Source organism: Agelaius phoeniceus, chromosome 1 (genome assembly GCF_051311805.1).
Source record: "Agelaius phoeniceus isolate bAgePho1 chromosome 1, bAgePho1.hap1, whole genome shotgun sequence".
Classification (NCBI taxonomy): domain Eukaryota; kingdom Metazoa; phylum Chordata; class Aves; order Passeriformes; family Icteridae; genus Agelaius; species Agelaius phoeniceus.
The window spans coordinates 94,688,822-94,710,862 of NC_135265.1; the positions used below are offsets into that span (position 1 = coordinate 94,688,822).

At 38.9% G+C, this 22,041-nt stretch overlaps 1 protein-coding gene and 1 long non-coding RNA gene across 6 annotated transcripts in view; one reads left to right on the top strand and one right to left on the bottom strand.

Moving 5' to 3' along the window:
- The window catches only part of ZNF236 (zinc finger protein 236), a 77,958-nt gene extending 61,367 nt beyond the window's left edge, over window positions 1–16,591 (bottom strand). For 4 of the 5 annotated variants that reach the window (XM_077183600.1, XM_077183599.1, XM_077183590.1 and 1 more), the window contains exons 1-3: window positions 16,511–16,591; window positions 5,658–5,797; window positions 4,042–4,206 (exon numbers count right to left, since the gene is read on the bottom strand). In XM_077183600.1, coding sequence (XP_077039715.1) covers window positions 4,042–4,206; window positions 5,658–5,797; window positions 16,511–16,586 — 381 coding nt within the window. In that variant the 5' untranslated portion in view covers window positions 16,587–16,591. Of the gene's footprint in view, window positions 1–4,041; window positions 4,207–5,657; window positions 5,798–16,238; window positions 16,459–16,510 lie in introns of those variants that run through there. The other variant, XM_054628847.2, reaches the window with a different exon arrangement.
- On the top strand, window positions 15,792–19,296 carry LOC143694849 (uncharacterized). The gene is made up of 2 exons (XR_013183574.1): window positions 15,792–16,049; window positions 18,162–19,296. It is a non-coding gene; the product is annotated as an uncharacterized LOC143694849 (long non-coding RNA).
- Window positions 19,297–22,041: the final 2,745 nt, after the last annotated feature.

Sequence of the window (22,041 nt, forward strand, 5' to 3'; positions counted from 1 at the left end):
GACTGATTTTTCAAAACAGCAGTGCACAAGCTTTGTTCAAGCAGATTAACTTACCCTTCTATGGACATTGGCAGCTGGAAGCAAGCAGCAAGGGAAGTATACGAGCAAGAAGAGTTTATGAGCCCTGTGATATAAATCATGTACAATAATCACTGCAAGATTATATTAATATTTATATTTTAAGAAACTCCAGTAGAACTGAGTTCTGAAAAACTTCATATGGCAGCAGAAACAAGCAGCTCAGTACCATCCTCACCACTCCCTATTTCCTCAGTGGGCTGGTTCAAGACACACACAGAAGCTCACCTCAGTGCCACTACACCTACATGGTCTACTGAAACATCTGTAACAAATAATTATTTTCTAACCAAAATCATTGTAACTGTGGATTCAGGGATTTCACACTTTTACAGGTTAAAATTATATTGAATCTTATTTTTAAACAGTAATCCCACCAGAGTTAGCACTCACTGACTTTTAAGCTTTCTTGACAGTAAAGATGACAGAAATAAAGAAGGACACAGTGTTTCTAACAGATATCTCTTCAACCCAATAATTTCAGAAAGGTTTTTTTATCAGCTCAGTTTTCAGTAATTGTGATTATCACTGCAAATTGAAATGTTTCTTATCCTCCCCCCTTTTTTCCTCTCTCATAATGATCAACAAGAAAAGTAAAAACAAACAGCAGAAAACAACCATGTTCATTTCAAGAAGGATATTGACAAGAATGTTTTAATCAAGAGGAACACAGGTATGCCACGGTTATTTTTGGACTGCTTTGACAATAAATTTGTTCTTTAAGTCTGAAAAAAAAATTCTGCAGTATCACATTCCCAGACAAAAGCTTAAAAAGCTGAAGTCCTTTAACAAAATTATTTACCAATTCAAAAATTATTTGTTTAACCTAACCTAGATGCCATTATTACTGCATTCAAGTTACAGAGTGAGCAACAAATAACTAATTTTTTTTTCTAGGACATACATTCAAATCTGAATATTTCTTATGGGCATCTACTGCTCTTATACAACAAATTTAGTTTATGATTTTAGATTTCTAAAAGTGGGGGAAAATTTCATGAAGTGAAACCTACAATTACTATGCCAAGCTCACGAACCTCAAAACTGAGGGATTTTGAATCACTTCTCAGCATTTTTCAGACATGCATATGTATCACGTTAAGTTGCAAATACACATATTCTATTAAACAACTTCTACAAAAAAAAAAATAACCTAAGATGAAGTTATTTGAGACAATTAAAGCCTTCATTATTCTGTTCAGTACTGTGAAATTTCTGTAGGAAAGCAAGATTACGGTAAAGCAGAAAAACTACAGAAAACCCACCTATATATCACACCAAACAGACTCCGCTATAGGCAATACCAGATGTATTTTTTTGCTCCTCAAGCACACAAAAAAATCACCACCATGCACAGAGCAAGTATTTGAATGCTGTAACCTCACTATGGTTAAACCCACGTTTTAACACCAAACAAAAGGAGTTGGTCATACGCAAAATTCCCAAACTCAGAAAAAAAAAATTTTGAAGCTCTACTCATTGGATTCTGCGTGTTTTAGCTCTCCCTATCTTACCAGATGCAACATCTGAAGAACACTTTGGAACTCATGATCTTCACCTGTTTTGTATCTATCACTCCCAGCATCTGTAAAGGATTTTAATCAGCACTTTTCAAAAGATCATTGCTCACGAATTATTAGACAGTACAAATCAAATTCAGTGGATATTTCTAAAAAAAAAACAAAAAAACCCCAACAAACAAAACCCCAACATCACACAAAGTAAAATATAAAAACCCAAAGCAAGAGGATCTTCTAATGAAGGAATTTTCATTTTATATCCACCAAATATCAGTTTTAACTTTTTCAACATATTAAGGTGTTCCTAAAGCCCAAAAGCCACTCATGTTCATGAAAAAAGAAGACATAATAGCAGTTCTAATGCAATAAATAATTTGTGTTTCAGTTTTTTATTCACCATTTCTATCCTGCCAGGGCAAAATGTAGCAATGAAAACTATTGTGCATTTCCACTGAGGAAATGGACATGTTCAACAATCTTCAAGAAGATGGATCATATTTACACAAGATATATTCTTAGTGACTTCTCAAGAGAAAGCTACCCTATATTAGTGAGGAATTTCAAATATGAAGCTTTTCCCTCACACCAGTTTATCACATATAAATCACTGAAGAATGTGAGGAGAAAATAATGTCTTGCAAGCTCAGTATCAACAGCTCAGAAAATTCCTTCCAGAACCTCTCACATGGAGCAATCAATCACAAAAATCTAAGTTTCACAGACAGACCCACTCTCCCAAATCTCACTAGAGCTGTTCTGTTCTTTCCCATCTGCATTCGTCTGTAGATAAAGCTGCCTGATGCAGCACAACACAAAGGTAAAGTTCCCCAAATTTCATTTTGTGAAGCAATCTTCTTACCCTCTATGTATGTCCCTTAATGTACATGCACCTTTGCTCTGATTTCAGACTTGTAACCCTTCTAACAGCAAAAGGAAGAAGAGTAGACAGGAGGGAGAACATACTCCACCCACAACTTGTTAACCTGCACGTTGTGGAAAACCCCTCAATGACAGCTGGTGCCATCACCAATTCCCTCTGCTTCAAGTTCAAATTCCAGCTCTCCTACAGGTCCTGTGCATAATTACTGTGAAAGTTATTCCTGCAGTTTTATGTGAATTAATTGCTACATTCATCTCTGTTTTATCACAAAACTATTGGGTATTATAAGAAACACATTCATTAGCAATTGAAATATGTTCATATTTTTATAAATTTAATTTTCAAGCTGCAGATGGAATTTTAAATTGAAAGGCATCACACAGCCTATTCTTCTGACATCTGCACGAAAGCAAAAAAATCAGCACTGCTGAAGCACATGAAAAATCACTTAGTGGTATAAATAAATACCAAAAACCACCCTCAGGTGTCATTCTGATGTTTCAAGCAATTAATAAATCAAGTTTCCTTAACAATACCAACTAAGCCATTTATCATTATAGATACATTAATATACAGCAAAATTGGACTCCAGTCCACTTAACTTGGCTACCTACTTGGCTGTGTACATGACAAAACACGAGCTAAAATGATTAAAGAAGGAATACAACCTCTACAGATGGCGTGCCCTGCATCTGGTTTAGGGAGAAGTGCACACAGGCCTATTATTCCCAACTTACAGGTCAAAACTGCTGTAAGCTGTCAGCAATTGGCATGGAGAAACACACCACTGTTACATTTGTGATTAGAAGCTGGACAATAAAAATGCATTCCTGATTCAGCTCCAGTTCTCCAACACGAAGTGCAATTTTAAAAAAGCCTTAACAGGGGGAAGAGGCAATTAGATCATCAAAAACTTGGTATTTTGGGCAGTGCATTCAACTCTGGCAATTGTTGAAATGCAGTAAAGACTATAAAGTGTGCAAAATACAACCACTATGTATTAACTGCTAAGAATTTAATCAACACTCTATCAAAATGAAAAATGAAATTTTGATAGGGGAAGGAACAAGTACTCCTCAAGCAAAACAACCAACCACGCAAAAACAGAGGTGGGAGCTGTAGATAAGGTAACAGCTTCATCTATTTCTATGAATGGTGAGAGTGCCTCACCATAACATCTGCCATAAAACATGATCACACATTATTTCTTATGTGTAGGCTTTTCAATATAGATTAAGTCACAGAAGTATCTTCAAAATAAAAGTACGTGCAAACAACCAATCAGTCAATGTTTATATATAGTATGATATGGTATGTATCAAATATGCTCAAGTTCCTTTTGTTCGTAAAGACACAATGGGAACACTTATTTATAATCAGGATATTAATTTCTGTAACTAATATTCAAACAGACTCCCCACGTAAAGTTTTATATTTCTTCAGAACAAAATCATTTATTCAAAATCTAAATTTACACAAAATCTAAAGCATACAGGTAAGGGATTAAATACAACCACTATGACATGTCTTTTCAAAATTAAGTTATAAAGTTTAATGAATTACCTCCTCTTTCTCATGTAGCATTATATGTGCTTTCAGACTGGCTACTCTGGAGAACTTCTTGTTGCACACAGGACACGTAGGATCTTCGCCATTGTGAGTACATTTGTGAAGTGTCAAGTTGAATTCAACATTAAATGACATCGGACACTGGTCACACCGGTGAGGCTGTTCGTTAAAATCACAAAAATAAAGACAAAATTTAATCCTCCCATAAGCTATATATACCTTAAGTGACACATATAACCATACAAATCAAAATGTTAAACATTAAAAAAGAACAATTCAAGTACCTACATAGCATAATGATGCTTAAAAATACCAATATTAATTATTTTATCTTCTTTGCATCTCATTACAGAAAATGCAAATACAGCATTATAAGAGCACAAAAGAAAGGAGGGGAACTAAGGAAACCAGAGACTCAAAACTGAGACTGTCTGAAAAGAGTGAAGTTAGTAGGAGAGAGCAATGAGCAGGAGACAGAAATACATTTTCCTATTTTAACTGTGATCACGATTCACCCAGAGGGTGGCTGGACGCTGGAACAGACTCCCCAGGGAAGTGGTCACAGCACCAGGCCTGACAGAGTTCAAGGAGGATTCAGACAATGCTCTCAGGCACATGGTGTGACTCTTGGGGCATCCTGTACAGCGTCAGGGGTTGGCCCTGATGATCCTTGTGGGTCCTTTCAACTCAGCATATTCTGAGGTTCCATGAAATCTCCTGAAGTAAAACTAATAATCAAAGCAGCAAAACACTTGGTTTATACTAGGCCTGACTGCTCCTCACTTGGTATCTGCAAAACCAGTTTTCATTCTTTAAGAGCACTTTCACTTTTGGATGTAAAGGCTCTTACACAAGTGTGCAATAGCATGGGCTTAACCTTACCAATTTTACAACACTGAAATTTGTGTAAGCTGTTTTTGTATACGTGAATTATCTCCATTATTATGCTACATTTTGTGAAAATTAAGCTGTATTTAGGGCAACCTCAAAAAGTAATAGAATTATTTTTCTATAACATGTCAGTAGTTTTAGCTTTGTTAACAAGAAAGCAAGGGAAATAAATTAAATGCTTCATATTACAGATGCAACTTGTGGCAAAAGCTTCATTTAAAAAGCCAGTCCAGTCTTAATCACATATTGGTATTCTTCTCATTCTTTCCCAAATTTGATTTGTAAGCAGCTAAAGTGATGACATTAATCCACTGATTAATACATACATACTAAATTAGTTTACAAGTAGGATCCTTTCAATAAATATAAGCATTATTTTCTTCTTATTGCTAATGTGTAGAATCCCTTTGCAAACTATTGAAAACAAACTCATACATTTTGTCAACCACCTGGGTATTTTAGAAATCAAAGAAAATGGCTAAAATTAAAAACTACTGATCTGGAAACAACAGTCCAATTAAAGGGCATCAAAGGAAGGTCCTATTTCAAAGGAAACATGAGAAAATATAAAAGAGATATGTCACAAAACTCTGAGGTCCCCAAGTAATAATTATTACTGGTGTGACTGAAAAGAAATGGAAAAGACATCCTGTGTTAGCTTCACTTGACAGTATATGAAAATATCAATGTACACTGGTTGTATCTAGCACAACTCATACCTTGTCATTTTGCTCATGATCCCTCATATGGCGCTGGAACTGGGTCTCTCTTGGAAAAGACAGCAAACAAATCTCACACTTATGGAAGTTGGGTACTTGGTAGGGAAAATTACCGTTCTCTGTAGTTGGTGTCAGAACATCTACAAAACAAGCAATTAAACATTTGTATGAAGTCACATTTTATCTACTTATAATTTATTGTAAAAACCAGAATAATTTGAAGCAGAAACTATTTCAATTCTTCTAAGATTTTTGACTTATCCAACAGCGTAACTTCAAGGAATCTTGAAGATCTCAGGCTGAAATATCACTGCTTCCATTGACACAGGATCAGCCAAATATGTCCATACCTCAAACTGCCAGTCACTACAGACATAAATGATCACCTTTCCCCAGTAATTTGAAATAAATTCTTTCTGTGCTTCACAAACATCCATCAAGTCTGAAACAAAATGAAACCTTGCAAAAAACACTAGGTATGAGTAAGGGACTGCCAGGGATTACTTTTAATAATATTACATCACAGATTTCTAAAAAAGTTTTTTAAAACTACATAGTCAGCAGTTCTGACTACACAGATTTTCTGCCCTCCCTCCCTTCTCTTGCTCGCTCCTTCCCTAAGAAAAATATTTTCTTTCTTCTCCTTCTGGCATTACAAAAACTTTATTAAAACCTATTTTAAAACCTTTAGAGTTGTAAACCCAACACCAATGTTTCAAGCAGTTGAGAGAGATGCAATAAACTGCAAGTCTAAGTGCATACAGATTCAATCAATGGAAAGAGATGTATTTTTCTTGAAAAAGACCCAGTCTAAGCCCATACAGTTTTCTTTTGAACTCCTACAGTCATGTAACTTTTGATACACCAAGTCACAAGCTTCTACATCCTCCTGCTCAAATGAGTGAAGTCAATCCTATAAATAATTTATGACAAAAGGAAAATATTAATCCGAGAAAGTTAAACACATTTTACATTTGAGAAGATACTGTATTACTAGGAAAGTTATCTTTAGTCAAGGAAAACTTTAAGAAAAGCGACTGGCAGGAGGGGTCAGTTTGTACTGCAGGTTAGAGTCATGAAAGAGGAGAAAATCTATAGAATTCAGTTTCAAACTACCACAACTATAACTGCATCAACAACAGAACACAAAAAGAAGGGAATATTTATTTTATTATCTAGACATGCAAGGTTTCTGATGTTTCTCTTTAAGTCAGTACTTTTCTTCATGTATGTAAGAACTAGGCATAGGAAGTAACAACAACACAAGCAGAAGTTTACAGCATCCTGTTTACATTTCCTCAGAGGAAATTGGAGATTATATAGTTCATATAGTATTTCCACTCTACTGCACCCACTTCAAAGTCCTCTCTCATTGAGCACAACATTTACAAGGGGAAAGAAAATATCAATACCTTATGTCCTGATCATTTTTTTTTTCCTGCCAAAAAATCTCATAAACAAACTTTAAAAGCTTGTAGTTGAGGAAACATTTCAGCACAATTTATCTGGACAAGAAATCACAACAAAAAACAATGCCCTAGGGACTTGCACTTCCCATTCCTGGACTAAGTGACCCAACTAAATTTTGCTTTGCAAAGTTTAGTTATCAAATATTTCTCTGTAAGAAAATGATGCAAACATCACTTATCTTTATCATGTTTAAACTTACACTTACTGCACCTTTTAATAGACTATAAATTCATAGTATGCAGACACTATCAATAATAACCCTGAAATGGCCATATTTCTTCAAAAGCTGAAAACCACAGCTTTAATTACAAGACACAAACTTTCAAGCAATCTTGTGATAAATATGCCTGATTAGAAAAAAGGACACAAAATCAGTTTCCGTAAATAATGGCATCACAAGAGAAGTGAAAGAAAAACCTACTCCTATACTTGGGCTATGTGAAAACATAATGCACAAGGCTTTCCTTCCTCTGGAAAAAGGAGTAATTGTTCAACCCCACGTAGGCCTGACCTCTCACTTTAAATTGACAACTGAAAAGTGATCCATCCAATCCATGACTTTCCAAAGGCCTTCAAACCTTCCCCTTGAACCAAAGAGATTATTATCTTTAAACATTCACTCTTGAGATCAAAGGCACTGGGCAATTTACAAAAACAATGTGGAAGCAATTGAAGTAGCAAAAATGTAGCAGTGACATCATCAAAGGTGCTAATTTCTCTACACTTTGAAGCAAAATCCCAACATGCTCACTAGATTCTGAATAATACTGCCAAGTGGTATTGGTCTTGGTTCAATAATATACCTATGTAGTACCATTTTTATTAAAATGTGTATCATATCTGTATTGACCAATACTGATAAATCTACAGGCTGTGAATTTTCTTCTGCAATTTAAAAAGGAGTTTAACTATAAAACAAAAAATTAAGTATCTTGTAATATTTCAGCAGAATTTGATTACTATAATTCTACAAAATCAGACCACCTGATGCAGTACTTGAAAGTAATTCAGCTTTTCTGTAAAAAGACAGGAATGACCACCGCTAAAATAAACAGGAAGAGGCAAGAAATGAATAATCTTAAAATATTTCATAGAAAATAACAGAAAAGCAGCCTGAACTTAGAAAAATGAGGAGTTGAACATACCACATCCCACGCCAAAGCATCATGAAGTTCTCAAGACTAGTTCATGGATGATCATAAACCCTGAGCTGCCCCCAGGCTGTTCCACCTTCCCAGAGGCACTCAGATCCCATGGAAGAAGAAACAGAAGGCACCCATACAGCAAATGGACTGCTTACAGTTGTAACATTTTAAGCATTACTCTTTCAATGAAAATTTTTGTAACTCTTTCCAAAGTCAAATCTTGCAGGGTTTTTTGTTCCTCTCTTTCATACTGCTAAAAAGCAAAGGAAAGGCACTGGGGAATCAGGACTGGACTCCAGAATCACCAACTGGACTGCAAAGTCCAGCTTCTCTTGGCAGAAGACTCTCAGTGCAGAAATCCTTAAGGACAAGGCACAGCAGATCAACTTAGGTTAGACTCCAGAAGTCTTCAAAGGCTCAGCTAACGGGAGATCAGGCTGAAGTCTGTTCTAGGTAGTTACAGCCAGTATGTCCACTAAAACAGTCCAGTTTAGACATTACAGTGTTCCGAAAGTTCAATTGCTTCACTTTTTCTCAAAGGGCAGGACTGCTACCTAATACAGGTTTAAATTAAAACACAAACTCGTTATTCATTACCACTACGTCTTAAGTAGCCTATGGGAGAAATGAGACTACAATGTCTTTTTTCCTTGTATTGTCACTAAAACAGTCCTATCCTTTATCACCCACTAAATACTGGATATTTCAGAGAATTGCACAGCTCCTTTTTTTTAAAGATGTAGGAAGTGACTTTATAGATTACTCTTCTACTAACAAGGAGAGTATTCAGAAAAATATCCCTCCTGAAATCCAACTGGGTAACAGAAAGGCCTAAACAGTTACACTGTGTTTAGAATTAGGAGGACAGTAAAAACAGGAAAGACACTGTCAATTAAAGAAGTAACAAGCGAGCCATATTTTGACTTTTCAGGCAGGTGTCACAGCCTCATGAAATAAGACTCAGGACTGTTTTCATTTCCATGTTATTAAAAAAATATTTCAAAATGAAATAACAGTTTGACACAATTTGTTTGTTAGAAGAATCAGTATCCCAATGAAAACTTTATTTACACTGATACCTCTTTCATAACAAGTCGAAGTAATAACCTACACTACTGTATTTCAGATAAATCAGCAATAAAATAATCTTTCCCTATATCAGAGGGAAAAAATGCTTATGGTGCATCAGCTTGGATCATCAAACAAGCCAAATGCTGCAAAATACTGAACCTATCTTAAAGACCAATACTTTTGAATACCAAAAAACATGCAGAACAAAAGCAAGTTCAAGAAGCCAGCAGTGGGGCATGAACCATGTAATTTTAAAATCCACTGAGAAATCTGTCTATTAAGAAAAATGCAACAATTCCAAACATTCCCTGGGTACCCAAGTGAAAAAAATCAAAATACTGACATAACTGACACAACATTTGATGGACACATTTATCATTTATCATATTAGCAAGAAATCTCATTAATAGCCAATATGATGCTTATGTTCTCATATTGTAATATATGTAAATATAAGTGTTAGAAACACAAATTAAGCAATCTTTTTATTGTCAGGTATACTCGGGCAGATGAGAACACAAGTCTGCTTTTTAAATTAATTAATGCAATTCAGAATGCCATTCAAGCCAAAACCACAGAATTAAAAGTCTGAGGTTTTAGTTCAAGAAGACAGTCACTAATTAAGTAACACCAACACAATCACACAAAAAATTGGCATGCTCTTATTAGAGAGCAGCTTCATACTAATATCCATAAACAAACACAGAGAGAGAAAACATAAAGTAACTATTCAAGTAACAAACCTCCTGAAAAATAAGTGATTCTTTCAGGTCTACACACTACAACGAATGATAAACCTTGCTGAACAGAAGGATAGTTTCAAACATTTGCATTTATCAGTATTAGCTGCATAGAAACAGTGCAGAAGCTACTGTCACTTTCTACTTTTTTTTTCAATTTGCATGTTAGTCTAGCTGCAGCATAAATCAACCTTATTCCTTCACAGCTTGGGAGAGACAGTCAAGTATCAATACAATTAACATAAACAGGGAGCACTTAGCTCATTATGCGCCATCAAACACATCTTTGTCAACATGCACTGTCAAACATATTTTTGTCTGTATTCTTAGTTTGTCCAAAGTGCCCAAAAATAGAAGAATCTGATTTGCAAAGCACCTATCAATGATAACAAACTTTCAGTTTAAACAGAGTCTTACTTGAATACTCCTAATGTTATAACCTGTAATGTCTTTCCTGAATTTATTGTCCCTCACAGAGCAGCCATAATCACTCTGGGTGAATTCAGCTGTGATACAGCCTTCACCAACCATTGACCTCAGGAGTTGAGTCAGCAAGCAGGTGCTCTCTGCTAGAAGCCACTGATGACAACTCAATGTGGAAGGAGGAAGACAGAATTAGAGCACTCCCAGCCATTCCCTCCTTATGTAAGCAGCACTGTGCCTCATGGCAGCCCACAGCCCTCTCTGCAAGGCGCAGATGGACTCATTCAGCTGTGAATGCAGCACAGCCTTATTAGATCTCTAATAACCTCCTCCAATCCAACTGAAAGGACATTGCAAATAAACACTCAAGCTTGTAAAATTCATGGGTGAAAACTTGTCACTTATGTTAAATGGCAGCTAGCAAGCCTAGGGACAAAAGGGTCTGACCCTATCAAAACCTATTTACTAATTTATGAGTGGAAAAGAAAGTGGTAGGACAAGGGAACAAAACAGGGATGGCAATACTGACATTTCCTCATACTACACTTGAACTCATAGAACACAAATGATAATGAATCATTAAAACATTTTGCTTAGTTCTGCAATCATAAAAGCAACAGGTTAGTTTAAATCTAGCTCAGCACTCTAAACAAAAACAGCAGGCATTCCTTCTGACTCCTAATGGGAAGAGCAGGAGGACTCAACTCTCAAAAAAATCCATAAATCAATCAAGATTTACTCATATAAGATGAGGTATTTTTATTATGCTTTGGTCAACACTTAATCTGGAACACACTACTGGGATGGACATCCAGGGGCCAGTCACTTAGCATGTGCTAACACAAGGCAGATGCACTCCTTTCAGGAGCAGAGTCCAGACAGCAGAGCCACACTGCTGCACCTCTGCCGCAGAGAAGCCTGAATTAACTCTGAGGACACAAAATTCACAGTTCCATCACAGCCAGTGAGATACTAAGTAGGTTGCACTTTGTCTGGCTGGGATAGAGTTAACTTCCTTCCTATCAGCCCATATGGTGCTGTGCTTCAAATTTGTGACTAAAACAATGCTGCTAACATCACAGCTTAAGCTATTGCTGAACAGTGCTGCACAGCATGAAGGCCTTCTCTGTTTCTCACTTTGCCCCCACAGTGGGTAGGCTGAGGGTGGGAGAAAGGCTGGAGCTAACACAAAGGGATATTCCAAGCCTTAAACCATCATGCTCAGCCATGTAAAACTGGGGGTAGTTCTTCCAAGGTAGTGCTCTTGGCTCAGAGACTGAGCACCAGACTGCACCTCTGAGAGTGATGGCAAACATTTACCTTTGCACCACTTGGTTGGGCTTTTTTGTTGCTAGGCAATTTGGCTGGTTTTGGGGGTGGGGGTGGGGGGGGTGTGTTACCTTTTTTTTTAAACTTTCCCCCTTTATTTCCTCAACAGCCTTCATCTTAATCTACAAGCTTTTTCTTGCTCTTGCTATTCCCATTCTTTCTCTCACCCTACTGCAGGAGAAAGTGAGCGAGTGGTTGGAGGGTGCCAAATTGCTGGCCAAGGCCAACCCACCACACAGATACACCATCCACATCATCCTAACCTACACAGACAACTGAAATCTGGCATTTCTTTCAGCAACTTTGATAGCTTTGTTTGACATTTAGGTAAATCTTGCTATATTTATTGCTAAATGCTCCAAAACAGGAGTTACACTTTTTTTGACAGCTGCATATGAATGTACCAAGCTACCATTTTTCAGCTGTTTGTTTCCACATGATTTGGATTTCTCATGTGTGAAGTCATGACCTTTACCTGTGCCCAGCCACTACACTGCTAACAGAAACTTCTGAATAAACTAAATGATTTACTACATGGTCTTCCCTATTCCGGAGAATGAACATAATCCAACTGCAGCAATAAAATCAAAAGACGGACATGAGAGATCTCAAATAGAAATTTTAATTATATTTGGAAGCATTTACTGCATGGGAATAAATGAGGTATGAATGTATCAGCATAGATGCAATAGGAAATAAAATTTCTGCAACTGGTGGAAATCTATGGACAAGGGACAGAACAAGAACTGAAGCTATCACACGGACAGAACACAAGTTATTCAACTGCATAGATTACTTGGGAAAAGACATGGAAATTATTTCAAGTATAGTGAGGAACTAGTGCGGAATTAAAGCATGCCAGTGTAATCCAAGTTTACCATCTTTATCACCCAACATGCCCCTTTGTACATAAATGGGGATTTTTTTTACTGCAGAATAGCAAGATACCAGAGTATCACCATTAAAGCCTAAATATGAATGTTTTCCTAAGGCAAAAGCTTGAGCAGTTGTTCCTTCTGCACGTTTTCCAAAGAAATTACCTATACCTACTATATTTAAGAGATTTAGAGCACACCACACAAGCTGTACCATAACCTCGTCATTCTTGGCTGCATGACATCACTCGCCTATTCTTCTCTTGTCAGTCAGAGGTCACCACATAAAACCCTAATGCAAAACTACTAAAATAATCTACATAACAAAAATTTGGTAAGATTTAACTGATGTGTTCAAATTTCATTTTTCTTCAGTAATATAAAATTGGGATGCAAAGCCTCTAAATTCCTTTTCCCCTAATTCAATGTACTCGCACCCAAAATGCTGCTAGAAGACTGACAGCAGCAAACAAAACACAGCCAGCTCTGCAGAGGCCGACTTAAAATTATGTCATCTCTGTGTTTCCTAGCTTTGTCTATTTAATATTTATCACTCTTCATGTGTGACTTCTGTTACAATTCAGGCCCTCTGAAGACATGAAATACTCAAGTTTTAACTGCACTCATAAAGGAACTCAGTTCAGACTTGTTTCAAACTAGCCCTTGGGTTTAATAAAGGACATACACTCTAGGCTTAAAAACTGCTTCACTATACCCTGAAATATTTCACTTTGCTGTTCAAAGCATTCCTTTCCTGCTATTTGGAAATTATCAGATAGCAAAAGTCAAAACTGCTCATTTCATGTTGCTGCTAGTCAGTGACAAACATCACAGGTAAAACCAGAAAGGGCCTCTCTTTGGGAGGAGACCTCACAACTCCCTTGTGTAACCACTGCCTGTGCTCAGTCACCCTCACAGTAAAGAAGTGTTTTCTTATGCTCAGACAGAACCTAGAATGTTTCAGTTTTCACCAGAGAGATTAATTTGAGCTGTTTAACTGAGTTTAAAAAAAAAAAAATTGCAAGATGGTTTTGGGAAAACAATACAATACCAAAAAAGGAAAAGGATGCTTTAAAGTATCAGCTATTGAGGTCAAGATACTATTTTGACTACTGCTGCCTAGAGTTCATTTTTCTTATCCAACATATTTAATTTTCCTAGAAAAAGAACTTGTTCTAGTCTTTGACATGCATGGTGGTTTGTCTAAGGAAGCTACATAAAACATTATTGATTCACTTTATTTTCTCCCAAAGCAGAATTACCATAAACATACAGACTGTACAACTACAGAGAGCAACATTTCCATGAAAGACAACAGCATAGCATGGCTGTAGGAATTCCAAGGACCACACTTCAAAAAATCTAAACCAATGCAATCTCCTAAGTAAAAGATACGAAACTTATTTTTGTAAACACCTATTTTCTAAATAAAATTCCTTCTGGTAAAAGTGAAACCCATGAAATGCACAACCAGTTTTCAAAGCCTGTATCTGAACAGGACAAACAGCCAAATGTCCTGAGAACATAAATTTCCCAGATTCAAGCTGTCCTGTTCAGCCAGAGCTTCCTCATTCATGACCTTTTTTTGTTATAGAGAAGTGCAGAAAAAATGTGCTGCTTGCCAACATTGACTTCACTGCTTTCCCAAACTGCTGAAATCTCAAGCACCAAACCCACCAGAATCCACAAAACTTGCCTATTTAGGCCAGTCCTTGCAAATGTCTCTCAATCCCTGTGACAGCCCCAGACCCTGTAATTCTCAACTGCACTCAAACCACCTCTATGAAAAAAATATAATTAATAAATTGGCAAACTTCTTTTAAAATAAATGAAAATGTGAAAAACAGAGAATGTGATGAAACTCACATTAAGTCCTGTCAGCCATTTGCACATCTTACCATAGAAACAGTCTAAGATCAAGGTCCAACTACAAGCAAAATGAATACAGCTACTAGGCTGTAGCTGCCTGGACAGCTTGTCTCAATTCTCAGTTCTCATCCTTTTCTCATTTGTACATCATGCCATTACTATAGGAGTTCACACATGTATGACACATGCATACCCTTTCAAAAACTACCAGAGAACTAAGTAGATCTTTGAGTAGATTTTTAGTTTAAATAATAAAACAAACAAACAAAACCACCTCAACCTCCAAAGCTAGTAACACCAAAAGTTCTTTGGGACTTTCTTTATATCCTTATTACTTAGTGATCAAAAGCTGAGACCAATAGCCACAACAGAACTAACAAAAAAAAAATATCCCCCACCACTTCTGGTAGGAACCTGTGGCCCATCTGGCTTTCCATACTGTAGAAAAAATCTTGCCAAACTTCCCAACTCTGACGTAACAGTACAGCTTTTTCTTTGCCTGTCAGCACGTTTCAATTCTACAGGAAAGTCTTCCACAGAACGCTCACCTACACATTCCCACTGCAGAGCGAGAACTCATCTGAAAACATTAGGAAAATATTCTAAATACATACTGAAAATATTAATTGGCTGACTTTTTGTTACTGAAATAGGCATGGTATTAAAATGCTTTATCAAATCTCTTTCTATTCTATTTGTGAAAAAAATACGTATTTCAATTAAACACCTACTGCTACAGGCTAGTGCTGAAGGAGAAGTCACTTAGGAGGGTTTCAGGCCTACCTGAATCACAGCATTTTTTGTTTGTGGATCTTATTTCGATATTGCTCACAGAACCACAATAACATCAGCAGGAGCGAACTACACAAAAGAGCCGTAAAACTCTCCAGCTACCCACTACTGTCAAAAAAAACCAACCTCCCCAGCCCATCAAACCAATCCTGCCCTGAACGTGCTCCCAGACATCAACGGCAATAAAATACAATCAAAAATGTTAAAACTTAAGCGTGAGACTAATACATGTTGGGAGAGAAAACCAGCTTGGTTTGGGGTTTTTTACACATATATTCACGTAGAAAACGACTGCAAAGGTGTTTCTAAAGGGAAACAACAAGAAACTTAAAAATAACGTCGTCCTTGCAAATCAGAAAGATGGGCGAGTTGAACATCGTTTCCTAATTTTTATCATGCTTTATTCGAAGGTCTCGATAATTTGGCCGGGAGAAGAAGGAGAAGGAGAGGAGCAGCGGAAGGAGCCGGAGCCTTCCCGTCCTGCCCGCCGCAAGCTGGACCGAGCTCTTCCTCCGGCTCCGGGTCCCGCACCGCGGCAGCAGGACGAGGAAGAGGAGGCGGAGGAGGGGGACCAGGCCCGAGGAACCCTGCTCCGCCGGCCACCACAGCCACGGCCGCGCTGCCCCGGCGGGAGGCTGGGGGGAGGCCGCCCGGGCCCGCTCCGCCGCGGCCCGCCCGGTATCATTGCGCAGGGCCGGTCCCGGCTCCCTCCGCTCTCCTCTCCTCCCCTCCGCCCTCTCGCCTGTACCCTCGCACAATAGACCCGGCCTTCCTCCCCCATATCCGGGGACTATATGCGGAGCCCGCGGAGGCTTCTCGCCTCCCACCCCCGGGCGCGGATCGCGCCAGCCCGGCCGCGCTCGTTACCTGCCTCGGCGCCGGCCTCGCCACTCTCCCCGCCGGGCTCGGGGGGCCGCCCCCTCGGCATGGCCGCCCCCAACCCGTCCCTCCCGCCCCCCCCGGCGCACGCACACACGGACACACCACACACACACACTCTTGGCAACGGGCGGAGGGGGGACGGAGGGGCGGGGACGAGCGGGCGGGCCCGGCCCTACACACGGGCTGCGGGGGGCGGGCGCCGGCGCTCCCTCCCGGGGGAGGCGGGCAGGGGGCGAGCGGGGCAGCGGCGAACTCACGGCAGGGCCGGGCGGGCGGCCGGGCGGGCGGGGGGCGCACGGCGGGTGAGGGGCGGCGGCGGCCCCCGGTGCGCATGCGCCGGCCTGTGCCGGGCTGGGGGGAGGTCGGTACATCCGGGTGCGGCGGCGGGCGGGGCCCGCAGGGCGCCCTTGTGGGGCAGGCCCGGGAACGGGAAGGGGAACGTGCCGAGCGGGGTTTGGCACGGTGGATCGGCCTGCCTGTGGCTCCTACCTGGCCGCGTACCTGTGTCCCCTGCTGTAGCTGACCCTGCCTTGGCAGAGGGGTTGGACTACAGGTGTCTTCCAACTCTTTAACAGTTCTGTGATTCCGTGAGGGTGAGAGCCTGAAAGTCAGCAGGACTGGGCCAGAGCCTCGTGGTTAAGGGCCTAAAGTTGTGTCAGGGCAAATTTAGGTTGGATATGAGGTGCTAGGAAATGGTTCTTCGCCCAGAGGGTGTTTGGGCACTGGAACAGGCTCCCCAGGGAAGTGGTCACAGCACCAGCCTGACAGAGTTAAAGGAGTGTTCGGGCAATGCTCTCAGGCTCATGGCGTGGTCTTGGGCTCCATGATCCTTATGAGTCCTTCCAGCTGTGGGTATTCTGTGTTTCTGTTCCCTGCGGGTGATGGTTCCCTTCCTTACCCTTGCACACCCTCCATGAATTCTGGTTTTAGGCTGAGGGGTACAAAACACAAGTGTTGAGCTTCTAAAATTAGGTGTTTATCACACCTCTTTCTTGCTAAATAAATCTTAATACAAAATACTTTTGATGAATTACTTGATTCTTTTTCTTTCATTATCTCTTTAGTTGGACCTGTTTAAGACTCTAAAGCTTGTGAGTTATGGGGGTTTCCTACAACTTTTGATTTTTAAATACCTTTTTAAAATGAGTATATTTCTGTACAGAGGGAACTTGTATGAGAATACTGCCTGCAGTGGTCAAAGTACCTTTTTTAACATTTTTTTGGCAACTCAAGTCTTACAGCCAAAAATGGATCCAAAGCCCATTGCCACTGAACTGGCTTGCTGCTGCTTATTTGCCAAACTGTTAAAACATGCAAGTTCTTCTCACTGCCTTCCAGGATGTCCCTTTTTCCTCCCCCCATCCATATGCCAGCATATGTCCAGTTTCTTTATTACAAACTACATAGTGCTTCAATAGCCTGTATTAAAACGCGTTTAATATGATGCATTAACCAGGCTGGATGATCCTGTCCTCATTTGTTACATTTATTACTTTAATGTCACTTTCTATAGTTTCTGCAAGTAGTATTTGTCAGGTACTTCAGATCACTCTCAAAAAACAGGGTGGGTTGGGTACTGATACCTGTAAACTATTGTAGCAAAGCATTATTCAGTCGTTTTCTCATTGTTGAATGTTAATTATCACTTCGTTAATTCATCTGTCTTGTTCCATTTCAAATGGATGTTGGGTTTTTTTTCTTAAGTTAAAGCCTTTCAGATACCTAATTCAATTACATATAAAAACTTGCCTTAAGCAACCCAATTTAATCATATCAAAGAATGAATTCAGGTTTTTGGAATGCAAGGTTTAGTTTCTTCCTGAAGGCTAAGGTTGGGTAAGCAATATTTGGATAATTTCACATTCTGTCCGCCAATAAAAAGTGTACTGTATTTAATTTTCTCTGCAGAAGTGCAGCACTGGCTGTATAAAAATGGAAAGGAGGACTGAAGCTGGTGTGACCATTGCCTGGGGCTTCTGTGAGCTCATTCCTCGCTGCAGCCCAGCTGCAGGCAGGAAAAGAGCGAAGAACAGCAGTGGCCTCTGGTGGCTGTGGGATAGTTCTGTGCTAAAACACTAAGATCGCCGGTCGTTTTAGCCGTGAGCTGCAACCTACAAGTACAAGAAACGAAGTGACAGCTTTTTGCGTGATTGCAGAGAGAACCCAGGGACAGGAATCAAAACCAACGATACCGAACCGGATCAGTATCTGGAAAAACTTTGCACAATCTCATTATCTTACGTATTTCTCCTGATTTTATTCCAACTTCGTTATCAAGCATGTCTGTATTTTTTGTTGAGGTCATCTGCTTTAGGATTAAGAACCTTCATTTTGAGTTTATTTTCAGTTTTGAGCTGATGCACACTTTACGGGAATGTGAGATTTTATGTGCAGGCAACTTCTGTCTGTACAGATAGTAATGAAAGCCATTTAATGCAAAAGCCAATTTTCATTTCTATTTTAGCTTTTCAACATTATTGTTCTCTGCCTGTCTTTCAGTGTTCAGCAGTAGTACATACAATTGTGTTTAATTTTGTGCTGCAAAAGTCTGTTCATTATCTGTTCCAAATTTATGTGGTATGTTTGTCATTGCCTATCAGTCTTCTAACACTTCTGCATTACTCTCATTTTGTATAAAACTAGCTCTGCATAAAAGCATAAGAGCAGAATAGACATAATTTTTTTCTTCAGGGCCTTGTGGTACTGGGAGACAAATAGTTTATGAAGAGTGCATGTAATATGTGTTGAAGAGGATATGAACATTTTTATTAATAAGGAAATTCAGTGGTATATCATATGCCTAACTTTACAGACATTTTCAAGCTGTCTAATCTCTATGTAATTTTCCTTCTTTGTCTGTGTGATTGACACAATATTTTTCCCTTGCACTTTGCAGCTCCTGGAAGAAATGTACTGTACTCATTGCTATAACTTCTGTGCTACTTGTCAGTGATTCTGTTGTCTGTATTTGCAGAAGTGCTGATATTTCAAAATATTTCAAAATTTTTGTATTTTGTAAAGAATAAAATCTCCAATTACAGTCTCTCTCTAAAGTCTCTAGCATTATTCCAGAAGTGCTACACAGGACACTCTTGTTTTTGGGGTGTGCCTAGCATTATAACCCAGTGCCTTCTCAAGTGAGAGCCTAGCAGACCATTACTTATGTTCTGCTGTCCATCCAAAGAAAACATGGGTCTGTTTTCCAGATGGAATCTGTAATGTAATACAGAGTGTGAGATGGCTAGCCTTTAACTTTTCTATGATTAATTTTATCAGGTATCGCTAATTTCTAGGCAGAAAAGCAGCTATAGTGTCATCCCTTAAAATATGCAACAATGAACTGTATACTTATTTCATACTTGCAGATGAACTATAGCAACAGAGAGTAAGGTTAACACAAGGCCACAGAACAAACTGAGTTCTGGGTTTTACTACCAACCAGTAGTACTAGATGTGCTGCTGAATTTTAAGGCAAACTAATGAAATTCAGTGAACCATTTCAGTAAAGCTAATTACTAAGTAGGGTACTATTTTCAGTTGTCAGATACTGTTTTACTGTAGGAAGATTTTTTTTTTCCAGTTGCGTATGGCTTTGCCGTACTTGAAATCTTTGGACTAAAATTTCCATGCCAGCTGTGTCACTGCTGTTGATTTGAACAGTCTACTTCTGTTTGTCAACTTATATATCAACCTTGATTTTGGTTTTTTTCTTATTTAAGAAGGCACATGAAATAATTTGCTGCACTCACCAGTGAAACCAGCAGTTGAAAATGTTGATGTTAGCTTGAATTTTAATTCAGGACGAGTCCATTCCAATAATACTTCAAATTTATTCTTTCTGTATATGTTTCAAACAAATTAATAGAATGTGCTCAAGTTTTTTTTTAATTTTTATTTTTCATTTTAAGGGTCATGTGACATCTCCCTGTCCATGTATTCCAAGCTGGGGAAGGCAGCGCAGTACTTTCCCTGAGTTAAGGCTGTAGATGTGTACTATTCCAGATTGGAGAATCCCTCTACAATTTGCTTAGAATCGTGACATTTAGATAAGTAAAACACCTTTTGAACTCTTATGTTTTGGCTTTTGCATGTCTGAATGCTTGAGAAGTAGAAACAAACATACTTTTAGTGAGTGCATTTTTGTGTCTTGGTTTGGCTTCGAGCAATGGCATTTTGAGAAAAAAGTATTGCAGTTTTCCCAGCATGATGAAAATGCTGATACACCAAAGTAGTTCTGTGGTTCTGTGTTCAGCCAGAAGTGAGAGAAAGAGAAGCAATCTCAATATCCTAGATACACAGTAGAGCCAGGCCTCCATAGAAGGGCATTTTGAGAGCTATACCATCAAATTTTGTAGAATGCTTTGGGTTGGAAGGGACTTGCAGGTCATTGAGTTCCAACCCCTCTGCCATGGGTAGGGAACTAAACCAGGTTTGCTCCCAGCCCCATTGAGCCTGGCCTGAACACTGTGTTTGCCAACTGTTGGCACAAAACAGTAAATAAACTTAAGACTGTCTTAGTGCTGTTGCCAAAATGAAATCAGCTGTCCTGGGAATAGGAGCTTTATGATTATAGCACATAACTTGGACTAGAACCTGCAGTAATGTGGAAATGTCAACAAAAGCAACAATCATCTTCTGTCATACTGCTATAATAGAAAAAGCTAGAATAGGCCTGGTGTATGTTCAGAATGTATAAATTCTTAAAATTATGCAGTGTGAGAACTGCAGTACGCATTGTTTATGAAGGATTTCACTAAAGAGGTAATTTTCCAATGTTAGCATATTAATTTCCAAGGAAAGGGAAATGTTTCCTGCTTTGTTGGGGTGGTTTGTTCATTTATCAAAGAAATGGTGCCTCCTACACTTTCTTGATTTCCTTTTGTGTAACTAAAGGACTTGGGTTTCCAGCACGGTCAGCTATCTTGCTTCTAAAGGTGCTATTCCAGTGGAAAATAGTATTTTGATGAAAAACTAATTCCTTGTGAAAATCTAGTGTTTACACTCATTACAAACCCCCACCCATTTAATGAAGATTGAAAATGTAAATGCCCCTCGAATAATATCCATAAAAATCTCATTGGCAGCCCTGGGGCTGCATGCACAGTTCAGTATTTTAAGAGGAAATTCAATATAGTAAGGCAGGGTTGTACTGTAGTATATTGTAGTAGTAGAGCTGTACTAAAGGTGAAATCTATTTTGAGACCAGGATGACTAATCAAATAAAAACAGCACTAAGTCTAGCAGCTTCTTTTAACATATGCTACTGAACTTAGATATTTCACATCTGTGTGACTTTCACCTTCTGCCAGCTGGGCACTAACTCAAACTGATCATCTAAAGGATAGACATTACATTTGTTGTCAGTGTCAGAGTTCTAATTGGATTCCTATGAATTTCTGCAGAGCCATATTACCTAGTTTGGCTCCTACACTGGGATTTAAAGTCTCCTTCCACGTTTAAAACCGAGCACAGATGTCACCATTTTTTTGTGCGGCTTTCCTAAGATGCAGTTTTTATTGTCACATTGATCAGTCTGAGTCTCTGTGACCAGAGCTGTCTCTTTTCTATTGCATTTGATTCTCCTTTTTTTCTTCTATTTATGTAATATATACCCTATGATGCAGGTTCTCCACTGGCTGAGCTTTATTTTCTGTTGTGGGTATAACATGCCTGGAAGATGGTCCAATCCTTCACATACAACCTGCTAATCTTTCAGCAGCTTTGCTGCAGGGATACCAGTGTATCATATGCTCTAGATAGGTGGGGTGTTGATTTTTTAAAATTTTTG